Source organism: Myotis myotis, unplaced genomic scaffold (genome assembly GCF_014108235.1).
Source record: "Myotis myotis isolate mMyoMyo1 unplaced genomic scaffold, mMyoMyo1.p scaffold_m19_p_11, whole genome shotgun sequence".
Taxonomy (NCBI): Eukaryota; Metazoa; Chordata; class Mammalia; order Chiroptera; family Vespertilionidae; genus Myotis; species Myotis myotis.
Genome location: NW_023416315.1, coordinates 61,183,894 through 61,206,119, shown reverse-complemented (window position 1 = coordinate 61,206,119; position 22,226 = coordinate 61,183,894). Strand labels below are relative to the sequence as shown.

Sequence of the window (22,226 nt, the reverse complement as noted above, 5' to 3'; positions counted from 1 at the left end):
CTGTATCATATGATGCAGTAGAATTCAAATCAAACACTGGTGCATTAAAGTGGCAACTCCAGAGACTCTTCTTGCAAGACAGCTAATATTTCAAACACAGACAAAACTCAGAAACCAAAAAAGGAAAACGGTGACATATGCTTTCATGTAAAACGTTTAAAATTTTTATACGGTAAAAGTGAACATAGCGACAACAAGAAAATACAGTAAATACAGCAAAAGACAAATAGCACAGGAGAAAAAAATTATTTGCAACTCAAGAGAAAATGTACATACTTCTTTATTATATCATCTTACAGTTTTATAAGGAAAAATGAACAGAGAAATGGGCAAAGAATATGAATAAATATTACATAAAGAAAATAAGAATGGCAAAAATTTACTTGAAAATCATTTAACTTCATTAGTGCTTAGAAAAATGCAAATCACAACAATGTGATACTATTATTACCCAGCAGATTGACAACAAGTTGAAAGTCTGATAAAACTCAGGTCTGGCTGGGGCAAAAATAAACTTATACTGTTGATGAAAAGGTGTATTGGAACCATTTAGGGGTTACAATTTGGGAACATCTAACCCAATCTTAAATGTACACATATTTTGACCTGGCAATTTCATTTCAAGGAATTTATCCTACAGATAGAGTCATACAAGTTCCCAATGACATATGTGTAAGGATATTCATAGAAACATTGTATATAATAATAATAATGGATATGATTAGAATGTTCATCAGTGGGGCAATGATTAAATAAGTTATGGCACATCCAGTGATTAAAAGATCTTGTAAGATCTGTATGTGCTGACATGGAAATATTTCTGAAATATTATTAAATGAATAAAGCAGGGAATAGGTGTTCAGGAAAAACTCACTCTTCCTCCTGTGTGTCTCTCCTTCACTCTCACATTACCACCACACTTTCAACACTTCTGACATATAGCAATTCTCTGTGACACCATCTGGGTGTCCTATAATTTAATTAAAATTTGATATAATCTACCTGGAGATAGTGTTAGATCCCACAGGTTAAGGGCTCAGTCCTATGAAACTTCCCCACTTCAGATGCCAATCTCAAATAGTAAGTCCCCAGGTTACCCACAACTTCTGACTTGGCTACAAACGGAGGTTCTTGTGACCACGTCCCCCTTGGATTTGATTATTTGCCAGAACAGCTCACAGAACTCTGGGAAACAGAGTTATGTTTACCAGGTTATTGCACAATAACAACTTAAAGGATACAGATGAACAGCCAGATGGAGAGAAACATTGGGCAAGATCTAGCAGGGACCCTAGTGCAGGAGCTTTTGTCACTGTGAAGCTGGGCTGCCTCACCCTCCAGTTAGGTGGATGTTCACCGCTCTGGAAGCTCTCTGAACCCCACACTATTGGGGTTTTTATGGAGGCTTCACCACATAGGAGTGATCAGTTTTAACTCCATTTCTAGTCCTTCTCCTCTCTCTGGAGGATGAGGGGTGGGTCCGGAAACTCCAAGCTTCTCATCATAGCTCCATCCAGGAGCCATTTAGGAGCCCACCTCATTAGAACAAAAGATACTCTGATCACCCAGGAAATTCAAAGGGGTTTAGGAACTCTGTGTTAGGAAGCGGAGGCTAAATACTAGGACAAAAATATATTCCTAGTTCTCTTAACACTTAGGAATTTTTACAAGGGTTTTAGTTCTGTGCCAACGGGAGGCAGAGACCAATATAGTATTTTCTATTATCTCACAAGAGGACACTGTATATGATATAATCTGCTTTGTGTAAAAATGGTATATACACTGAGTGGCCAGGTTATTATGACCACCTGACGTTTGTAGGCAAATTAGCTATAATTTTGCGCTAAAGTTGCTAAAGGGCCAGATCATTATAAACGTCTGAATGGCACAACATACCTAAGTATCATTGCTGATCAAGTTCATCCTATCATGCTGATGGTGTATCCCAATGGAGATGGCTTCTTCCAACAAGACAATGCGCCATGCCACGGTGCTCATATTGTGCAGGAGTGGTTTCAAGAACATGAGGGAGACTTTACCTTGCTTAGGTGGCCCCCACAATCACCAGATCTCAATCCAATTGAGCATTTGTGGGACGAAGTTAAAAGAGCCATCAGGCAGCTGGTTCCACAACCATCAAACCTCACAGAACTGGACAGTGCTATTCATCAGGTGTCAGATTCCTCGCATCACCTTTCAACACCTCGTGGAGTCAATGCCAAGAAGAATCGCCGCAGTATTGAAGGCAAAAGGTGGCCCAACGAAGTACTGATGGGGTGGTCATAATAACCTGGCCGGTCATAATAATCTGGCCACTCAGTGTATATTATATATGCTTTGTGGAAAGAATACACTAGAAATAGTTAATGATGCTTACTTTCAGATAAAAGTGGGAAGGAGATTTGCCTTTCCATTTTAAACATTTTTGATGTTTGAATTTATTCTTATGTTGGTGTCTTACTTTCACAGTGAAAAAAATATAAGTCCTCACTTAATGTCATCAATAGATTCTGCAACTTTGAGCAAAATGATGTATAATGAAACCAATTTTACCATAGGCTAATTGATATAAATGAAAGTGAAGTTAGTTCCTAAGGCATTTCATCAATGTTATAATGCAAGGATTTTGAACAAAACAATGTTATTCAAGAAATGCTGTACCTAGATTGTGCCTTGAAACAATTTTCAAAATGTCAATCAGTGACCCTTCCAATACTTTTGTAGAAAATATTTTAAATACTGAAACAGGACAAGGATGTGTGCAGGCAAATTGATTTCAGCTGGGGATGCAAATATGAAAATAATATTGAGCCACTGCAACTGGGTGTATGACTTTTAGAATTTAGGAAGACTGAATCAGACCAGTTTGATTAAAGCAGTCTTGAGTCATTCACCCTTACTAAATTGCTCAGACTAAGCCTTCAGCAAGACTCCTATTGGAAAGCCCAGCAAGGAAAAAGCAATGTGATAGGAAATCTTCTTCCTCCTTCTCCCTCTCTCCTGAGTTTCTTCAGGAACATCGAAGTTAAGATATAAACATGATTCAGAAGCACTGAGATTTAAAGAAAATTTGCAAAGGTGCTTGGATGATTCTTGCTCTTTATAAATGCACCATATTCGTGTCTGGCTGATCCTCTTTAAAACACCCAAGGTACTAATCTGAGAGGACAGCCTCTATCAGGGGAACAATTTCTGTTCCCAGTGAAGTGGCACATTCAGTTCCTGATGCAGGTTCACTTAATTCCTATTAGTCATTTCACAGCTGTATCTTGGGAAGAGAAAAATCTCAAATGCTTTAGGCTTTCACAAGTAAACTCAAAACAAGGCCTTCCCTCTTTTCGCACAGTTCCTCTTTGTTTACAAATTTCAAGTCAATAAAACCTGTCTATCTTTGTGGCTAATTCTCATAAATGTTTTAGTTTGTGGGCTGACCTATCTACCTGGTTTCCACGCTACTTGTACCTAGATTTATTGCCATAACAAAGCAGATGGGTGCTGGGTCACCTACCCCAGTTTGTCATTGAATTGATGGTGCAATTTTTGTTTGGTGGTTTATGCTTCTGAGGTTGTTCCGGGACACTGCTTAAACACACAGGTCAACTACCAAGTGAGACACTGGCTCTGATCAAGGTTTGTTTGTTATTTCCTAGGTTGCTTAAGGACATTAGATGAATGCACAAATTTGTTATTGTAGAGTTGCTATGAATACTGAAGATGCATATACAAGATTATTATTGTAGGTTAGTTTGTGACAACTGGCCCTGTTTTAGTTATTTCCTTAAGAAGACACTTTGAACAATTATTTAAATGCCTCCCCTCTGCAATTACAATAATAATCAGGATGATGACTTTGCAACCGAATATGCAATTCAGGGTGCATACACTCAACTGCTGTTTTTAATGTCTCTTTTACATTGATATCAGCTGCTGTTGTTGGGATTATTGAAGAACAGAGAAACATTTTTCTATTGAGGGTCACTGAACTACTTGGAAAAAAGTAATCTAGGACCAATTCAGGAAGTTATCAAAATAATTAGTATTTAAGAAGTGCTAACTATGACAAAGAGAGAGAAATATAGCACTTTTTCTCCTTGGAGAGAGAAATATAGCACTTTCAGAACTCATCTGCTTTTAAAATTAACAACAAAATAACTTATTTAATATGATAAATATCTGACAATGGTTTTGTTCTACAGTATAGTTAATTGAGGAGCTGTAAGCGTGGAACATAATGAAAGATAAAGGAAACAAGGTATGTTGTGGGTAAGGGGAAGAGAATAGAGAGTAAAAAATGGATTCAGATGCAGAAGCTATGAGGCAGAGGGTAACAAAAGATAAACAAGGGGTAACAGTGGCACCCTGTTACCCCTGGGAGAGCAGGTGAAGGAGACAGGCAGAGAGGAAGGGAAAGAGAAAAATGGGTAAAGGAGGAGAGGGAAAAGACCGAGTAGTGTGGGGTTTAAAAAAAATACATTTAAGTTTGTTTTAAAGATGAATGTGGGATTTCTAAAGCATGGCATTTATACCACCATCACTTGTTTACAATTTTCTTTGACAAACTGATTAACTAACCACTGTTCATAGCTCTTTAAGTACTGGAATAATATTAAACGTAGACTTAGTGAATAAGGTGGTAAAGTTGAAATGGAAACCTTACAAAGTGGAGGTCCAAGCTAGCACCATTGCAGTATCTGGTTTCTCCATGCAGATATTCAGGAGAAATTCCAAAGGAAGCAGGAGAGCTCAGGTGTCAGTTACCAGCTGACCGGCTTCCTGCCTGTGAGTTACCAGGCTTTCTGCCTGTCACTGTCCTAAGACATAAAGGGAAAAGTTCTCAACCTCGGCTGCACATATACATCTTTTCATGAACTTAACATTAATATATCGATGCCTAGGTCCCACACCTAATATGTAATTGATTTGGGACGTGGTATGGAGATTTTTAAAAGTTTCCCATGTGTTTCCAATATGCAGCCAAGAGCAAGAGCCACTGCTTAGCCAGTGGTTCTCAACCTTCCTAATGCCGCGACACTTTAATATAGTTCTTCATGTTGTGGAGACCCCCAACCATAAAATTATTTTCGTTGCTACTTCATAACTATAATTTTGCTACTCTTATGAATCGTAATGTAAATATCTGATATGCAGGATGTAATTTCATTGTTACAAATTGAACATAATTAAAGCATAGTAATTAATCACAAAAACAATATGTAATTATATATGTGTTTTCCGATGGTCTTGACCCCCGAAGGGGTCTCGACCTCCAGGTTGAGAACTGCTGGCTTAGAAGCTTCTTTCTGAATGTGCTCACCAGAATCCCATTGCAATGCTGGGTTTTGGGGCTATGCGAGCAAATTTAATGACTTACGTTAAACTGGATAAAATTAAGTCAACGGCCAGAGGTTCTCAACCCTTGTGCTATATATTTAGTAAATGGCATGGCTGAAAAGCAGTTGTAAAGGTTGGGGGAGAGGATCATTTTGAGCTTATTTGGAAATATACAGGATGAAATAAAAATTATCAATATGATAAGAAAGGTCTCTATGAAGATTTGCATTTGAGAAATGATTTGACCTGATTCCAACATATGAGGGCAACTTGCATCTCTTAGAAGAAAAACTTCAGTTGACCTCCTCAGACTGATCTGAGATGTGGGGGAACCAGATGGTTTGCTTCTTTTCTGCTTGTTTGTGGTCCCACTGGACATCCCTGTGTTGCCTTATTCTCTGACCTGCTCTCCAAATTGGGTATGGTTCTTTTCTAGTGTGGAGCCAGCCTAAAATTTGCTATCACCATGCTCTCCTATTTCTGTCATCCCTCAGTTCCTTCTGTTTCAGGAACACTGAAACCTGTGTAACCTGTGCTAATATTCTCAGGAGGAAAAGGCAGAGGGGGAAGCTGTCCCCTCTCAGCCCATGCCTGCTAACAGACACATATTTCCATTTATAGTGGCCTTCTGGGACCAAAGCTTCCTGACCCAGGATGGGATTCTAATATGATGACTTTCATGGAAAATAGGAAGAGGGTTGCCTTGACAGACTCACAGGGACCAATAGGACAATGAAATTATCTTTACACAATTCCGTTATGTTCTGGGGATAGCTTTAATTGGGAAATATATTTGGCCTAACATTAATATATCGATGCTAGGGAAATAGCTTTAATTGGGAAATATATTTGGTCTGTGGTCTTTATGAAAATAATGCTACCAGCACTATGACCGCTATTATTTCTTCATATTTTATATGCTAATCCTTTCTGAGTTCTTTATTTTAGCCCATTTAATAATCTGACTCCTTGACTGTGAGCTCCTGAATAGTTAGGTGTATCCCCAGCACCTGACACATAGTAGGTGCTCAGTAAGTGATTACTGAATGAATAGATAAACGTTCAAGCAGCCCAGTGAAGGTGATAGCGCCAAGATGAAGTGGGGTGGGGTGGGATGGGATGGAGGAATGAGAGGAGCTAGTTCTGTCTCCTCCTTCACAAAAGACCAGGTGATGGGATAAAAGCACTGACAGATCCTGACTTAAGAATCCTCTTAACCTCAAACATTTCTTTACCCAGAGGGCTGGATAATTTTTTTCTGAGCCAATTTCACTTTTCCCAAAAGACCTTTTAGTTCTAAATACATTAGGAATCAGTGTTAATTGCTTTTTGGAATATTATTTTGTCAGATTCATTTAGATGTGGTAACTTGCAAAGTAACTCCCAGCAGTTGATAGTTCATCCATAGCCGTGTGGTGTTCATACATTTCCTGGGATTCCTGCCCCCCTCCTAGGCAGCTGGCAGGGTTCACCAAACCAGGATATGTGCTCACCTGGGATTAACTTGGAACCAGTAGTTCTTTGTTGCGTGTGGGATTTTTTCAATTCTGAAAGGGTGAAGGCCCAACCTTACTTAATCCAGAAAAATAAAAGTTCCGTAACTCATAATTTAAGAATTAGCAGGCACTTAAAGATCACCTAGTCCACACTAGGTGGTTGAGGAAATTGCAGATTCAATGACAAGGTCAGTTGTCTGGTAGCTGGGTGGCTAGGTCTAGAATCTGTATTCTTGGTGCAGCACCGAAGTGGGAGCTGGGGTCCTCTGGATTTATGCCTGTGTGGATGGAAGTGTTCAAGTTAGTTTCTTTTTGAAGCTCTTTTCCTTGGCCAAAGACTTCCTGGTCTGCCTTCACACATGCTTCAAGGTCACCCCTCAGACCAAAGTGTTTATAAAAACTAGGTACTTAGGAGAGGAATTGTTGCCAGTTCCTGTGCCCCGGCTCCAATCAACCTCAGCAAACCAAAGGAGGGATTTAGTGGTTGCTGGAACCAGGAATTTCTAGGTCTGGATGCCAATAGGCAAAAGGAATTCTGTCTGATTTCTCTAGCAGGCTGCGGCTGCTGCTGCTGCCACCTCCTGGGAGAAGCGGACCCAAGCTTCACACTTGAAGCTAGTCTCAATGTTCACCTAAGACCTGTGCAAAGGCCCCGGTGGGGCTGAAGTTCCTTTGTCTTAGAAAAGAAAGGGGAATATCCCCTTACTTAGCAGATGAAACTCTGGCACTTGCTTTTCATCTGCTCCTTTTGGTAGTGCTGTGCTCAAAGAAATGATTTCAAACAACAATAACAAAGTTGAAATGAGTTAATATAGAAATCATGAGAGAACAGAAGATTGAGAAGGAACAGTTAGCTTTAGGAATACAACAGATTGTTTCTCTTGGTCTTCTGGATCCTGAATGCTGGGGTGATGTTAGGAATGCATACAGTTGAGAATTGTATTATAAAGAGGGCACACATAAGTTTGGTGAATCTTAACCTCCAAGAAACTGAGTTTACTTGCAAGACTGTTGTGAAGATTATATAAATAATGCAGGTAAATTCCTGGCATGCAAGAAATGTCCAATGGGAATTATACTGGGGCAAATTCATTCTTCTAATTCCCAAGGTGATGTTCTTCATTTACTGACCAAAAAATAGATTGAATAAAATAATTCTTTTAGTCTTCTAATCTATAGATGACTCCTAAGCAAATTCCTTTTATTTAAAAAAATATCATAATAAATTAGTGCTTATGGACTGAATGTTTTTTCCTAAATTTCATATGTTGAAGCCCCAATCCCCTATGTGATGTTATTTGGACATGGAGCTTTTGGGAAGTAATTAGGTTTAGATGAGGTCATGGGGGTGGAACCTAATGATGGCATTAGAGACCTTACACTGGGCGAATGCTAAAAAAAAGTCAATATTGCTGTGAAGGAATCCCTAAAGGTGATTCTGGTGAAAGCTCAGAGAAGAGGTAAGCTGGAGAGAAAGCTTCTATCTTCTTAGGGAATACATAAATAATTATGTACAGAATGTTGATAGAAATGTGGACAATAAAGACCATTCTTGTCTACACAGAGATGAGGAGCATGGTATTGGAAACTGGAGGAAAGGTGATCCTTGTTATAAAGTGGCAAAGAACTTGGATGAACTGTGTTTGTGTTCTAGTGTTTTGTGGAGGGTAGAACTTACAAGTGATGAAACTGGACATCAAGCAGAGGCAATTTCTATGCAAAGTGTTGAAGAAGTGGCTTGGTTCTACTTGACTGCTTATACTAAAATGCAGAAAGAGAGAAATAAATTGAGGATGGAACTGTTAAGAGAAAGGAATCAGAACTTAAAGATACGGAAATTTCTCAGCCTGTCCATATTACAAAAAAATGAGAAAGCAGTGTTTGGAAAAGAACCCCGTGTGTGTGGTTAACTGATCACTTGGTAAGGAGATCAGTGTGGATGTGAACCACAGAGCTAACCATCTCCCCAGCAGGAACTCCTAGTTTGAACTGAAGGGGATGGATGAAGAAAGACTGTTGGACTTCTTGAATTTTACAGGACCCGGTTAGAGCAAAGCTATTCTTCAAGACTAGGGAAGGATGACCCTGAGGACAATTCAAAGATCTGGGCTGCCTCCATGGTTTCAAAAGGGCATCACAACAGTCAGTCCTCACCCCAAAGCCTTGAACACCACCAGGTAGAGTCTTGGCCTGGTAGAGCTGCAGGACAGGGGTTGGGGGGGATCTTCAGAAAGTGGGGGAGGGATGGGGGAAAGAAGGTGAGCATCAAGAGAAGGGTTTTATTCTCAAGCCTTGAGATCTCATGGAGTTTGCCTTGAGAGGTTTCAGACATGATTGGGACTAAACGTGCTTCTGTTCTTCCTTCCACCTGTTGGAATGGGGGTGTCTATCCTTTGTAGGCTTGGCTTCACAGGCTCACAGCTGGAAAGGAATTTTGCTTCAGGGTGAGTCTCACCCATAACTGATTTGGATGACAGGTAAGACTTTGGACTTTATAGACTTTAGAGTTGATGCTATTGGGGTTGTTGGGATGGAATTTTGTATGTAAGAACATCCATTTTAGGGGCCAGGGGCAGAAGCAAGAAGGTGGCTGTCTGCAAACCAGGAAGAAGGCTCTTACCAGATACTGAATATATTGGCACCTTATCTTACACTTCCCAGCCTTCAGAAGTGTGAGAAATGTTTGTTGTTTAAGCCATCTAGCCTATCATATTCTTGTTGTAACAACCTCAACTGACTAACACAATTAGTGAGAAGGAATTCAGGAGGGACTAAGAGATTCAATTCAGGAAATATTTCTTGAGAATCTACTATGTGCTAGTTATAGAGGATTTAAAGAAGAATAACATGGGTGTAGAGCTAAAAATTTCCCATTAATTAGGAAAAAAAGTGATTGCGAATTAGACACTTGGGTTCTAGATTCAGATCTGTAAACAGACCAGCTGTATAAGTGAATTTAGGCATAACGTCTAACATATTTTGGTATCAGTCTCTTCATTTGTTACATAATAACATTGTTAAGGAAAATTCTTCCATTTACAGCACAGCTTGCCTAGGAGATAAGACATTGACTACTGTACTGTGCTTCAACTCTCCAAACCAGCTAAAGTTGTTAAAGAAACCATGAACTTTGAACAACCCTAGTAAGTTAAAGTAAGACCCTTACAGGACCTATGTGAAGATCTCCCCCTATCCAGCCTATGAAGTATGGGCATTGTTTTAACTAGTCATGTACAGAGCTGTGGGTTTATTCCAGACTATGTGGAGTATTTGTTTTAATCTTTAATTCCCATAACAACCAGGAAACCCATTACTAACAATTAAAAACACCTTCTTTTCCCCTTCAGTCAATTAGTGTATTCCTTTGCCTAGAAACAAATAAAATCAGCTGTATAGGTTTTGCTTTTAAACTCTGGTGATCTTCATTATATGACGATATCTTGTATTTGAGTAGTACTTTACAGTTTACTAAGTCTCTTTCCACTTAGAAGAATCGGATGAAATAAAAAAGGATGGGTTTTTGAACCAAAGGGATTCTGACTTGTCACTGACTAGCTAGCTATATTTCTTTGGAATGAGTTATTGTATCAGTTAGGGTCCTAGCTGGAAACAGATGGCATTCTGCAATTGGGCAATTTGAGAAATTTAATAAAGGTACTATTGATAAAGATGTGAGAATATACCGGGAAATCACAGGGAGCAAAACGTAGGTGGTTACTGGAACCCAGAACCAGAGAGAGCTGTGGAGAGGCCACTTGGGAGGAGGGCTTGTTACTTCTGGTTGTAAAGGACAGTCAGCTCCGAGTCTTACAGGCAGGGAGTCAGGGGAACAAATACCCAGTCTCACTCTCTTCCCTCCTGCACATCTGGTGCGGTGGTAAACAGAAGACAAATCATTATTTGACATTTCTGAGTCTCACTTTTTTCATTTGTGAAAGGGGGAATAATAATATTTATCTCTCAGGGTCCTGTGAGAATTAAATGAGAGCTTATATCATAGCAGACAAGCACTTTTCCTTCATTTGATCTTCAAAACTCCTTGTGAAATAGAAAAGATACATTTTATTAAATTCACTTTATAGTGGTGGAAAATGAGACTCGGAGAAATTGTGACTTTCCCACAGTCTCATAGCTAGAAAAGTAGCAGAACTGGGACTGAAACTGAGATTTTCAACATATACTCTAGGTTTCTGTCCCGAGACTATTCTTGTACTTGTGCGTCCCCTTTTGCAGAAGGCTGCCACGGATGGTTTCTTCTATCTAGAGCTGCTGTACCTGGAGCTACGGTAACCATGCTACTCAGAGAAAAATTTACTCACCTTGTGCCAAAGCCACAAGAAAAAAAGCAACTCTTGATTGGTTAGATATGAAGAAGGCCAAATGCCTATGGGGTGGTTTGATATAAGACTCTGACCAATACAGGTCATTGGATCCACATTGGATCCTTGGCAATTCCACTTGGCTATCTATTAGGCATCCCACTGAAGTTAGAATTCTTGATTCCTTCAACCTAAAACTGTTTCATCCCCAAATTTTCCCTTCTCAATAAAAGCATCAATATCTACATAGTGGTGCAAACCCAAAACCCAGGCGTTACCCTTAATTCTTTCCTTTTCTTCCTGCCTTACTCATTAGCAAGTCTAATGGGCTTTACTTCCAAAATGTGTCAACCACTTCTATCTCCTCTGCTAGTCCAAGACACTGTCATTTCTTGCCTGTTACTATAATAACCTCCTATCAATTCTTCTTTACTTCAAACTATCTTGCCTCTCCAACTTAAAAAAAAATTTTTTTTTTTCAGGGCGATCTTTACAAAATGTAAAGTGAATTTTGCTACTCCTTGGCTTGAATCCTTACAGAGGTCTCCCCTTTGCATTTCCATGTCATGACTTCTTACCGAGACTTATTTGTTCTGACTGCACTCTCCCCTCCATCACTTTGCTTCAGCCACACTTTCTTTTCTTTGAACACACCAAGCACTTTCCTGCTGTAGGCCCCTTGCACCTGCTTATTCTCTCTGCCTAGAATGTTTTTTTATCCAGCTTCTGCATGGCTGGCACTTTCTCATTGTACAGGTATTAGCTCAAATACTACCTTTTTAGAGAAGCTTTCCTTTATCATCCAATCTAAATATTACTCCAGTGTAATTAGTGTCTTCTTGGCATCTAAATACACACACTAAAATTATCTAGTTGACTCATTATATGTTGCTCTACCAGAATGTAAGCTCCATGCAAGCAGTGTCCTTGTCTGGCTTGTCTGTATATCCTGACTCCTTAGCATCTAGGACAGAGCCTGGCACATCACAGCCTTTCAATAAATCTTTTTTTGCAGGTGACAAACCAAATATGATCAGTTACTCTCTCCAGGAAGTATTTACTATGAGGACCATACTGAGATTACAAAATGAGTAAAGATGATTGCTTTTAGCACAACCCATTCATTCCTCAAGAAATATGATTGAACATCTGTTATGTGCTAGACACTCTAACAGGACTGAGGATACAATTGTGAACATGATATGCATGATCCCTACCTTTATGAGAATTACAGTTTAGGGAGAGAGAAAATGTGAAATAAAGAGATTAAAATATATTGTAATGCTTGCAAATATAAGGAGCGAAACTCAGGGTGCCAAGGAAAATGTAGAAAATGGCACATAATCCCAAAATAAATGATGAGGAATAATTTTCCAGAATGAAATAGGCTGAAAAAGGAGCAGGAGTTAGACAGGTGAAGAATGGGGGAAGGTACTCCTGGCTTGGCTTAGACCAGTGGTTCTCAACCTTGGCTGCACATTAGAGTCACCTGGGAATCTTTTTAAAATCCTGATTTCTGGGCCTCATCCTCCGGAAATTCTGTTTCTTTGTTATGGGGTGAGGCCACAAAATTAGTAACAAAGAAACAGAATTTCCGGAGGATGAGGCCCAGAAATCAGGATTTTAAAAAGATTCCCAGGTGATTCTAATGTGCAGCCAAGGTTGAGGACCACTGGCTTAGAGTCTAAGCCTTAGACTAAGCCCCTGAGGGAGGCCAGAGAGAACACAAGTTACAGGAGCCGATCCAGTGTGTTATGTTAGTCCAGTGAGGCTGGAGTAAAGAGTGCAAAGATTGGAGAGAGAGAGAGAGAGAAAGAGGAGGCTGGAGAAGTAGGCAAGGCAGGGTGTGAAAGGTCTCTGCCAAGGCCTTTTGATGTTACCCAAAGGGAACTGAAAGTCACAGAAAGTCACTTGGGAAGAACTGGCTTACATGTGCTTTTTTTTTTAAAAAAAAGATTACTCATAGCTCTGGCCGGTGTGGTTCAGTGGGTTGGAACGCCGTCCCATGCACTAAAGGTTGCCGCTTCGATTCCCAGGCAGGGAACCTACCTCGGTCGTGGGTTCGATCCCTGGTTGGGCGTGTAAGGGAGGTAAACGATCACTGTTTCCCTCTCTTTCCCTCCCCCTCTCTCTAAAATCGGTAAAGCATATCCTTGGGTGAGGATTAAAAAAAAAAAAATCACTCATAAACCATCTCTGTGTCTGCAAAAGAACAAGGACTCTAGGACATTAGGTAAGAGGAATACTTAGCAGAGGAGGAGCCCCCAAAGAACTGAACTGGGTCACCACCTTCATCTTCCCCCCAAAGATAACCACTCATCAGCCAGCCTTGGGGCTAAGCTCCTCCGGTCCTACCCCCGGTCTCTGGACTCCCCGCTGGAGCCACTGGGGTCACAGCATTCCCCGAGGAACGCACACTTTTCCGACATCCTGCAACACGCAGCGCACGCGCGCCCCTGACGGCTGACACACTGCGGCCTGTTCCGCTAGCGGAGGCCACTCCGCAGTTTCCCCCATGGACATACAAACTCAGGAGACCTGAGGGAGCTGCGGCAGGGGGACGATGATAACCTGAAGCGAACACAAATATCGAGGAGTCCCGACGTGGCATGAGATTTCCCATCGGTCAGGTGGAGACGGAGACACGGTCCGGGCTTCCAAGGTACGGCCTCTGAGACAAGGAGTGACGAGGCCCCTGGTGACCACCGCGGCTACGCCAAGGGACCCACACGCATGCCCCTGGCCCCCAGGCGCCGGATGGGAGCCCTGCCCAAGGCCGCCAGGCGTTCAGGGCAAGCGCTCCTCTTTTTAAATTTATTTTTTTATTTTTTTTAACATATTTTATTGATTGTTTACAGGAAGGGAGAGAGATAGTTAGAAACATCGATGAGAGAGAAACATCGATCAGCTGCCTCCTGCACACCTCCCACTGGGGATGTGCCCGCAACCCAGGTACATGCCCCTGACCGGAACCGAACCTGGGACCCTTCAGTCCGCAGGCCGACGCTCTATCCACTGAGCCAAACCGGTTGCTCCTTTTTAGATAAAGCAGCTGGCGTGGTGCCCCTGGGGCCTACGGGGTCAGTCCCCCGGGGCTCTTTCTCTTGACATGTCTCGGTCTCTCGCTCTTTCTGAACTTTTAGGCTGAATGTCTGTCCGAGTTAAAAGTGGGCAGATGTGCCAACTGGGAATGGAGGCCACACAGCTTCCCCAACTGCTTGAAGGTTTTTTCTGGTCTGGTCTGGGGTGGGGGTGGGGGGTTGGGGGGTGGGAGCCGAATGTCTTGCCTGAGCAAACCAAGCCCACAGGTGCGTGCGAGAGGCTCACAAGCAATGTCCACCCTGAAGGGCAGGCACCCCGTGCGCCTCCGGAACCGGGCACAGGACGTTTAAAACCACCACCGCTCCCGAGGGAAGGGCATCGCTACGGACTCCAGTTCCCTGCAATGCTGTGTCCCGGCCGGGCTTACAAACTGGAGAGGGCAGCGGTTTCCGACGTCTCCAAGCTCGTCTTCTCCTGCTCTCTCCCTGGCCCACAGTTCCCCTCGCTTTCTTTCCACCATATATTCTTGGCTTTTTCCTTACCTCCGCCTGTAAGGCAGTCCTTTGCGCCACTCCCTCCAAGCCCCACAGGAGAGCCCCTCAGGGGCTCACACTCCGTCCCGGTTCCGGAAAGTCATTGAGGAGGGAGGGTTCGGCGTCGGGAACTCGGAGGGAATCGCGGCCCCGCGCGCGCCTCAGGCTGCGCAGGGCCGGGAGGGCCGCGGCCCCTTTAAGACCAGGCCACGCCCCCCTCCTCGGTGCGGCCTGCGGTCGGTGGCGGCCGCTCTGGTGCTGACAAGATGGCGGCTGGCGGGGCTGTTGCTGTGGCGCCCGAGTGCCGGCTTCTGCCCTACGCGCTGCACAAGTGGAGCTCCTTCTCCTCCACCTACCTTCCTGAGTAAGTGCCGAGCCTTGGGCTGGTGCCACTCTTCTCTTCGGCGTCAGCTCGGCTGGGCCGGGCGGGCAGCGGAGGGCGCCGAGCCGTGAGGCCCAGGCGGGGCCTGGTGAAGGGACGCGCGGCCTCGGAGTCAGTCCAGCCGCCGAGAGGTTGGCCGCCCCCGAATCGGGAGGGTAGTGAGAGCCGGGAGAGCGAGATTGCGGGGGAGGGGCGAGGTCCGCGGCGGGCCTGGAACCCCCCCCCCCCCCCCGAACCCGGGATGCTGCACCCGGGATTTGGGACTTGAGGGCTTGCGGGGCGGGCGGCTCGGGGAGGTGGGACCGGAGTCGCAGCTTTTGGGGTCCGGGCGGCGGGCACACGGGTGGGCATGTTTTTGAGGTCGTCGGCGCTGGGGGGAGGCGGGGGACCGATAGTCCGTCCCGTCGAGTGCTGCCGGGGCAAAGTGTAAAGCTGAGACGAGGGTTTTGGGGAGGCGCGGGGGTGTCATTAAAAGTGATCAACAGCAAAACAGTGGTGAAACTCACAGAGACTGGAAAGTTGTGCAACCCGGCCGAGTCCTTGCAAGTGGGGAGATGTGCAGGGCGCATTCCCTGTCCCCCGGCCCCCGGCCCCCCGCCGGCTGGTAGGGAGTGGGCAGGAGGGACCTCACAGAAGAGCTGCATTTATATTATGGCCCAGAACATGGATTTATAGAGACACAGACCAGTCTCCCAACCTAGGACCTCAAAGGTGGGCAGAAAAGACACACTTGAATGAGCTGGACTTCCAGCACACTGTCTTGGTCCGGATCTCCGATTTAGGTGTTAAAAAAAGAGTTGCATCACAGCCACTGCATACGTGATACATAACTGCGTACGTTTTTCTGTAGAAAATTCCTTCTGAAATGCTGAGAGTACTTTCATGCGGTATGTACTTTAACTTATTTTGAGAGAAGGAGCGGATCTCATCCCAGTTTTACATGCAGATAGAGGAACTGATTTTAGTAAAGTTTTTAAGGCCCGTGCAGACCCTGAGGAAAAGTGACAGTTGTGTCCCCCTGACCATCATCTCCTTAAGACCAGAATGGTTTTATAAACAAAACGCGTTACAGATCATACACTTTTATGTTGCTGAACAAATGAAGGGACTAGATCTGTGAGGCACATTCCAAGAAGTTTTCCACCTGTGTTTCAAAAATTCTTCACGTCTTATCAAATTTGATTTGTCAAGTCGGTTCCATCAAGAGTCTTGAAACAGAGCGGTGGATAGAAGAATCTAAATCTTTTAAAAAATATATATATTTTATTGATTTTTTTACAGAGAGGAAGGGAGAGGGATAGAGACTTAGAAACATCCATGAGAGAGAAACATGGATCAGCTGCCTCCTGCACCCTCCCTACTGGGGATGTGCCCGCAGCCGAGGTACATGCCCTTGACCGGAATCGACCCTGCGACCCTTGAGTCTGCAGGCCCACGCTCTATCCGCTGAGCCAAACCGGTCAGGGCTAGAAGAATCTAACTCTTGGTGGCCAGGCCAAGGGTTGGCAGGCCGGCCGGCCTTTGGTAGGACCTGGTTCGGTGAATGGGGCCAAGTGACCTGTGGTCTGATCTGGCCTGTGTGAGCTATTGATGGCTGCTGTGTGGCCGGGACCTGATGGGTGCTGATTGAAACTTGTAATTTGAGGGTGAGCCAGGTAAACATTCTTAGCCCTCAGCTGGAATGGAAATGTGGCCCTAGGTACTTGACTTCTGATTTTCAGGGCTAACAGGTTCTTGAATCTGAAGATAACAATCATTTTTCTGCACCCAGGTTAGGATCTCAGACTACTGGGGATTGGGTGGCATTGTTTGATCCAATAACTGTGAAGATATTTTCCTGGTCCTCAAGTGTCACAAGTCCCATCGGAGTTACCAGTAATAAGGGAAGAGCACATTTCAAGCAGGAAATGATCTAGTGGGATGGCAACTTGACTGTGACTTATGTATCTTTATCCTGGTCCCAGAGCACTAGTTTTGGGGTTAGAAGGCAGCTGTTTGGAGAAATCTGTTATGATTTTCTCAAATATATTCATAAGCTCATATTTAATGTATATTTAACTTTCAAACACTTTCAATTACAGTGTCTTATTTAATGCCTATGATAGGCTGTTGACTTATGCAATATAGTTTTTATTTTAAAGCATTAAACTATTATAATAGAAGAGTAATCTGAACTTTTTTCTTTGAAGGAATGTAGTTGAGTATTACGGAGCTTGAGTTTGAGAGTTTTGTGTCTGCTGGATTGGTGTATGCCATACCTAAATTGTAAAACTCTTTTGGTTCTGAACTTCTATTAGCAAGTAACGATGCTACAGCTTTGTATGATAGGAAGTGTAAGAAGGGATCGACTTTCCTTACATTTGCCGTAAAATCCTAACAGCAACTGCTCTATCTCTGCTGGCCTTGACAGTCAGTCATGTTAAGATACTTCCGAAGCAGGTCTAATATTAAGTAAAGCCATTTCTTGAAATTTTCTACAGAGTAGCAAATATTTATTATTTACAGGTCACAGATCTAGGCATTTTGAGAGGTAATAATATAATGACAACAAAGGGAAACATAACGTGCCTTCAATATGCTAGCCTCTCTTCTGAACACTTTAAAGGTTTACTCCTTAAAACAATTGTAGGAGGGAATCTACATTTTTTCAGGAAACAGGGATGGGGAGGTTAAAACATGCCTACAACTAAGGTCACACTGTTAGATGGAGGCAAGATTTGAACCCAGGCAGTCTGGCTCCACAGTCCATAATCTTAACTGTACTACTGTTCTGCTTCTGCACAAAGGTGGAGACAGGAAATCGGAGATTTGAAAGAGTTGTTGTATTAAAGGCACTTACATAGTAGTTGTGTAAAGATGTGAAATTATGAAAAAAATAGAAAAGTTCAGGTTTCTGTTTTCTTCCTAAGGACTTATAATTGCAGAAAGAAACAAACATTTCCCCTTCTGACCCTTTTAGATTTATTTGGACTTGAAATTTTTTTTTAAAGCAAATCTAGTTATAGATAATATATTTTTACTTTGAAACTAGTGAAGTGGCCCTGTATCTTTTTAGTGTGCTTAAGAAAACTTGGTCTGTATTTTTCTTTTGTTCTGAAATTTACACCTAAATTGGGAATTAAGAGAAATACACTTATTTAAATGATGTCTAATTCTTAGAATTACATGTACTCTTTTAAAATATAAGAATATTTTAAAAACTGCTAATCCCTATACTCAAATGTTTATTGCTGTAGCTAATAGTGATACCACAATTTATTGAGTAGCTACTATATGCAATATGATTTTTATATCTAGTTTTACCTAATTGTACAAACCTGCAAGATAGGTATTATATCTGTTTTGCAGATGAGGAAACTGAGGTCCATAAAGGTTAAGTAACTTGTCCAAGGTCATACAGGTTTCAAGAGGCTTGGCAAGTTCTGTGACTTAAAAACTGTGGCACATGCCTCTACTCACTCACAACCACCACTTATTGAGTACCTTCTAGTCTTCAGGCAGTATGCTTATCACTTGCAGTTTTTTATTTAGTCTTTTACAAAAACTCTGTGGTAAATATTATCTTTTTTTTTTTTTTTTTGTATAACTAGGGAAACTGAGAGGTAAGTTAACTTGCCCAGGTCTAAGAGTTGAAAGGGTAGGAGATAGGATTCTGATCTTGGGCCTCTGACTTCTATTACCAAAGCTCCTTCACTATTTTACTTGACTATAATATGTGCCTAGTTGGAAATACAGATAAGAAAGCTATAAGGCTAGAACAGAGAGGGAATGATATTTAGATCTATTTTATCTTTACATTTATGGCTTTAATGTATTAATATGAAAATTGGAAGGACTGTTGAAAGCATTTTTTAAATATTAGGTAATTTCATTGATTTGGAATGATTTAGGTTTACATATTATTTAAAGACAACATAAGTTTAGATAGTAACATTTGATGAATCATTAAGTGTGTTTACCTTTTTTCTATAAGTCTTTATTTCTTAAAATCAAACATTGATCAAAATTGTTTCTTGTGTTAACATGGTTCAGAGTAAAAGTGATATATGATTTGACTACTAGGATAGGAAGTGAACCTATTTCAACTATTTTAAAATTTCACATTTAAAAATGAATTTGTATTTTTTTCTAATTGCAAAACATCCTAAGAAGTCTTTTGTGGAATATTTGCAAAATATTGACCCACTGAAACAACATAAATTACCCTTAATACTACCACCCAAAGATAACGCATCACCCTTTGATATATATTATTCCAGATATTTTGTTGTGTCTATATGTATATTTCAATTTTGTTTTGGCTTTTGTTTGCTGTTCTGTATTTTTTTCTCTTTAATATATAGTAAATATGTCCTCATGTTATTAAATAGCCCTCTGTATTGGCATTTTATTTAATTGGTCCCCTATTGGATATATAGGCTTTGGGCTTCTTTTGTTTTTGTTTACAGAAACAAATCTTGAAATTATTTATGATGAGTTCCTAGATATTAAATTGTTGGATTAAAGCTATCAGTTTATTTTCTTATTGTCTGTGTAGGAAACTTTCTTTTTGGTGTACCCTGGCTTTAGTTTGACATTATCCTTAGTAAGTTGGGATTATGAATGTGGTTTTGATCAGACAAGTCCATAGAAATGTATAGGGAATGCTTTATAATTCAAAATGTTTGCTCCTAATTATTTTTTCCCTTAATTTTAGCTTTTAAATGAATTTTTATTTAGTAATCACATTTGGAAAATAGAACATATTTTGAGATTTATTATTTATTTGGTCTATGATTGATTGAGGATTCCTTACAATCCCATAGGCTCTTGCAACCCATTGAGTTGGGGACTGTCAGACTTCCTTTCCTAAACTGAGATTAGGTACTGTCCTTGTTTGGGAACCTCACTGGCCACTGAAAGCTCTGATAGTCTCAGTCTGGTAATCTTACAACTTTAGAAAAATAAAGATTCCCACGATAAAGAAAAAGTATCATGAGGTGGTTGGAGGTCTAGAGATTAAAGCTGCAGAACTGGCTCCTGGAATTAGAACTTTGTGACTCTTAGCAAGTTATGATTCTTCTCTGAGCACCTTTAGTTTCCTTATGCAGTACTTGTTATCTTGACCAAATGCTGGGAGGTTTTATATTATGTTAAAATATTTTTTTTGCTCATAGGTAAATGCTTCTATTATTTGCATAAAGTTTTAGGTAAATGTTGTGGATTTTTAATAAATGATTCTTGGGCCTAATACAGGGACTTTGTGATGTTTTACATGTAGATAAGATACATTTCAGCTATCTGTGGTGATGTAAATTTGCTGTATTTCAATCATTTAAAAATCATTTTAATTTTAGAGATGTAGCTATTAGTACCTAAGAATACAATGATTTTCTTTGTATTTACTCCAGGGTTTCTGGTACATCTTGGATCTGTAGCATGACTCTTTCATCAATTCTGAAAAAAAAATTAAGATTCTTCAGCTATAGTTTCTGCCGTACTCTTTTTTTCCTTCCCTCTATAACACCAATTAAATCTATATTATATAGTTTGTTATGTCCCATTTGTCCCTTACACTTTCTATCATTTTTTTCTCTCCTTATTCCATTCTGGATAGGTTTTATTTGCCTGTGTTCCAGCTCACTAATTATCTGTTCAGCTATGCTCAATCTGATTTTAACCCCATCTATTTTATTCTTGATTTCAACTATAGTGTGTGTTTTTTTGTTTTGTTTTGTGTTGTTTGTTTTTTGGCTAGAATTTTCAGTTGGTATTCCCTCTTCTACCCCTTCTCTCTTTACAATAGATTCTAATTCTCTGGTGAAAATCTCCATATTGTCATATATTTTCTTGAACATATCAGTCAAACTACTTTAAACCTGTGTCTGTAAACTTCAATATCTGGATCACTCAGGTCTATTTCTCTCATCTTTTCCCTTCTGTTTAAGTATCTTGGTTGGTCTAGTAGTTATTATAATTTTTATTGATAACTTTTGATTGAATGCCAGACATTATATGCAGACTTAAACGCAATTACAGTTGCGAACCTAATATATTTTTCTAGAGAGGATTCACCCATCTTCTGGTAGGCAGGTAGAACAGAGGCAGATCACCTCAACAGTCAAGAACTAAGGTGACTTAAAGTTGGGTTTTAGGTTTTGTAAACCTCTAGTTTGCCCAACTTTGGTAACCCTGCAGGGAACCTAGCTGAGAGACTGGATTTTTATTGGTCCTCTCCTGCTTTTGTCTCTCCAGCAGCATGGGAGTCCTAAAAGCTTTTCCTTGCTTTTCAGTTGCTTTCTGCTGTCTTTTTTAGCTTCTTACTCTGTATAGTTTACTAGTAAGAATCAACAAATGCCTCAAGAGGAAAATCAGTACATAGTGTTGTTGGTTTTGTTCTTCTGTGTCTCCCTTCATTATGGAATCCTGGGTGTTATGGCAAGATCCAACTACCAAGTTTTGTTCCTTTGGCCCTGTGAAATTATTAAAAGCTCTGCTGACTTTTCTGCCCTTTAGTGGCTGTCCTTTCCTGGTTTCTCAGTCCCTTTCCCTGTGCCATTAAAGAAATAGATGGAATGAACTGAGAGAGGGAAAGCTATACCTATAGAAGGTGGGATTCATTTCAATAGGTTTTTGTGTTGTTGTTTTTTTGGCATTCCAGTCTTAGTTCCTCAGAAAGTCTCTGATACCTTAAGAGCTTTTTTCCTCCTATGTGTTATACAGCCTTTCTAGTTCTAAAAGGGAATGTTTTTCTGCCACAGGCTATTCCAGAATCAGAAAACTGTGTTTAGTTCTTATGGAATAGACTCATACCTTGTAGGTTATGAATTCCTCATAATGATATTAATGTAATAACCTGACACTTGAGCCCCATATTTTTTTGCTCAGTGTTTTTCTTCATTTTTCCTTTTGACACTTTTAAGTGCTTATTACTGATATCTGATGGGAAAAATTATGGAATAAACATAGCATTTTTTGTTTAAAATTGTTTTAAGTACTTACTGACTAGGAGTTAAAATGAGATTTTTATTCTTGGTTATGTTGATTTGTAAATCTCTTGAGACTTACTTGTTTATGATGTCCAGAAATTGAGAATTTTATCTTTGCCAGAAATATATAGCTATTCTCCTTTCCTGTTAATGTA

The 22,226-nt window shown here is 41.0% G+C and overlaps 1 protein-coding gene across 10 annotated transcripts in view; it reads left to right on the top strand.

The window, feature by feature from the left end:
• Positions 1–22,226, top strand: part of MKLN1 (muskelin 1) — a 319,909-nt gene that overhangs the window by 150,985 nt on the left and 146,698 nt on the right. For 3 of the 10 annotated variants that reach the window (XR_004970960.1, XM_036328669.1, XM_036328668.1), the window contains exon 1: positions 14,597–15,085. The exons of 1 other annotated variant lie outside the window; for it this stretch is intronic. Coding sequence is in view for 6 of the 9 variants with exons in the window: in XM_036328669.1 (XP_036184562.1) it covers positions 14,988–15,085 (98 nt within the window). In the remaining 3 variants the exon portion in view is untranslated. Of the gene's footprint in view, positions 1–14,594; positions 15,086–22,226 lie in introns of those variants that run through there. 6 more of the 10 variants (XR_004970961.1, XM_036328662.1, XM_036328663.1 and 3 more) reach the window with 5 other exon arrangements.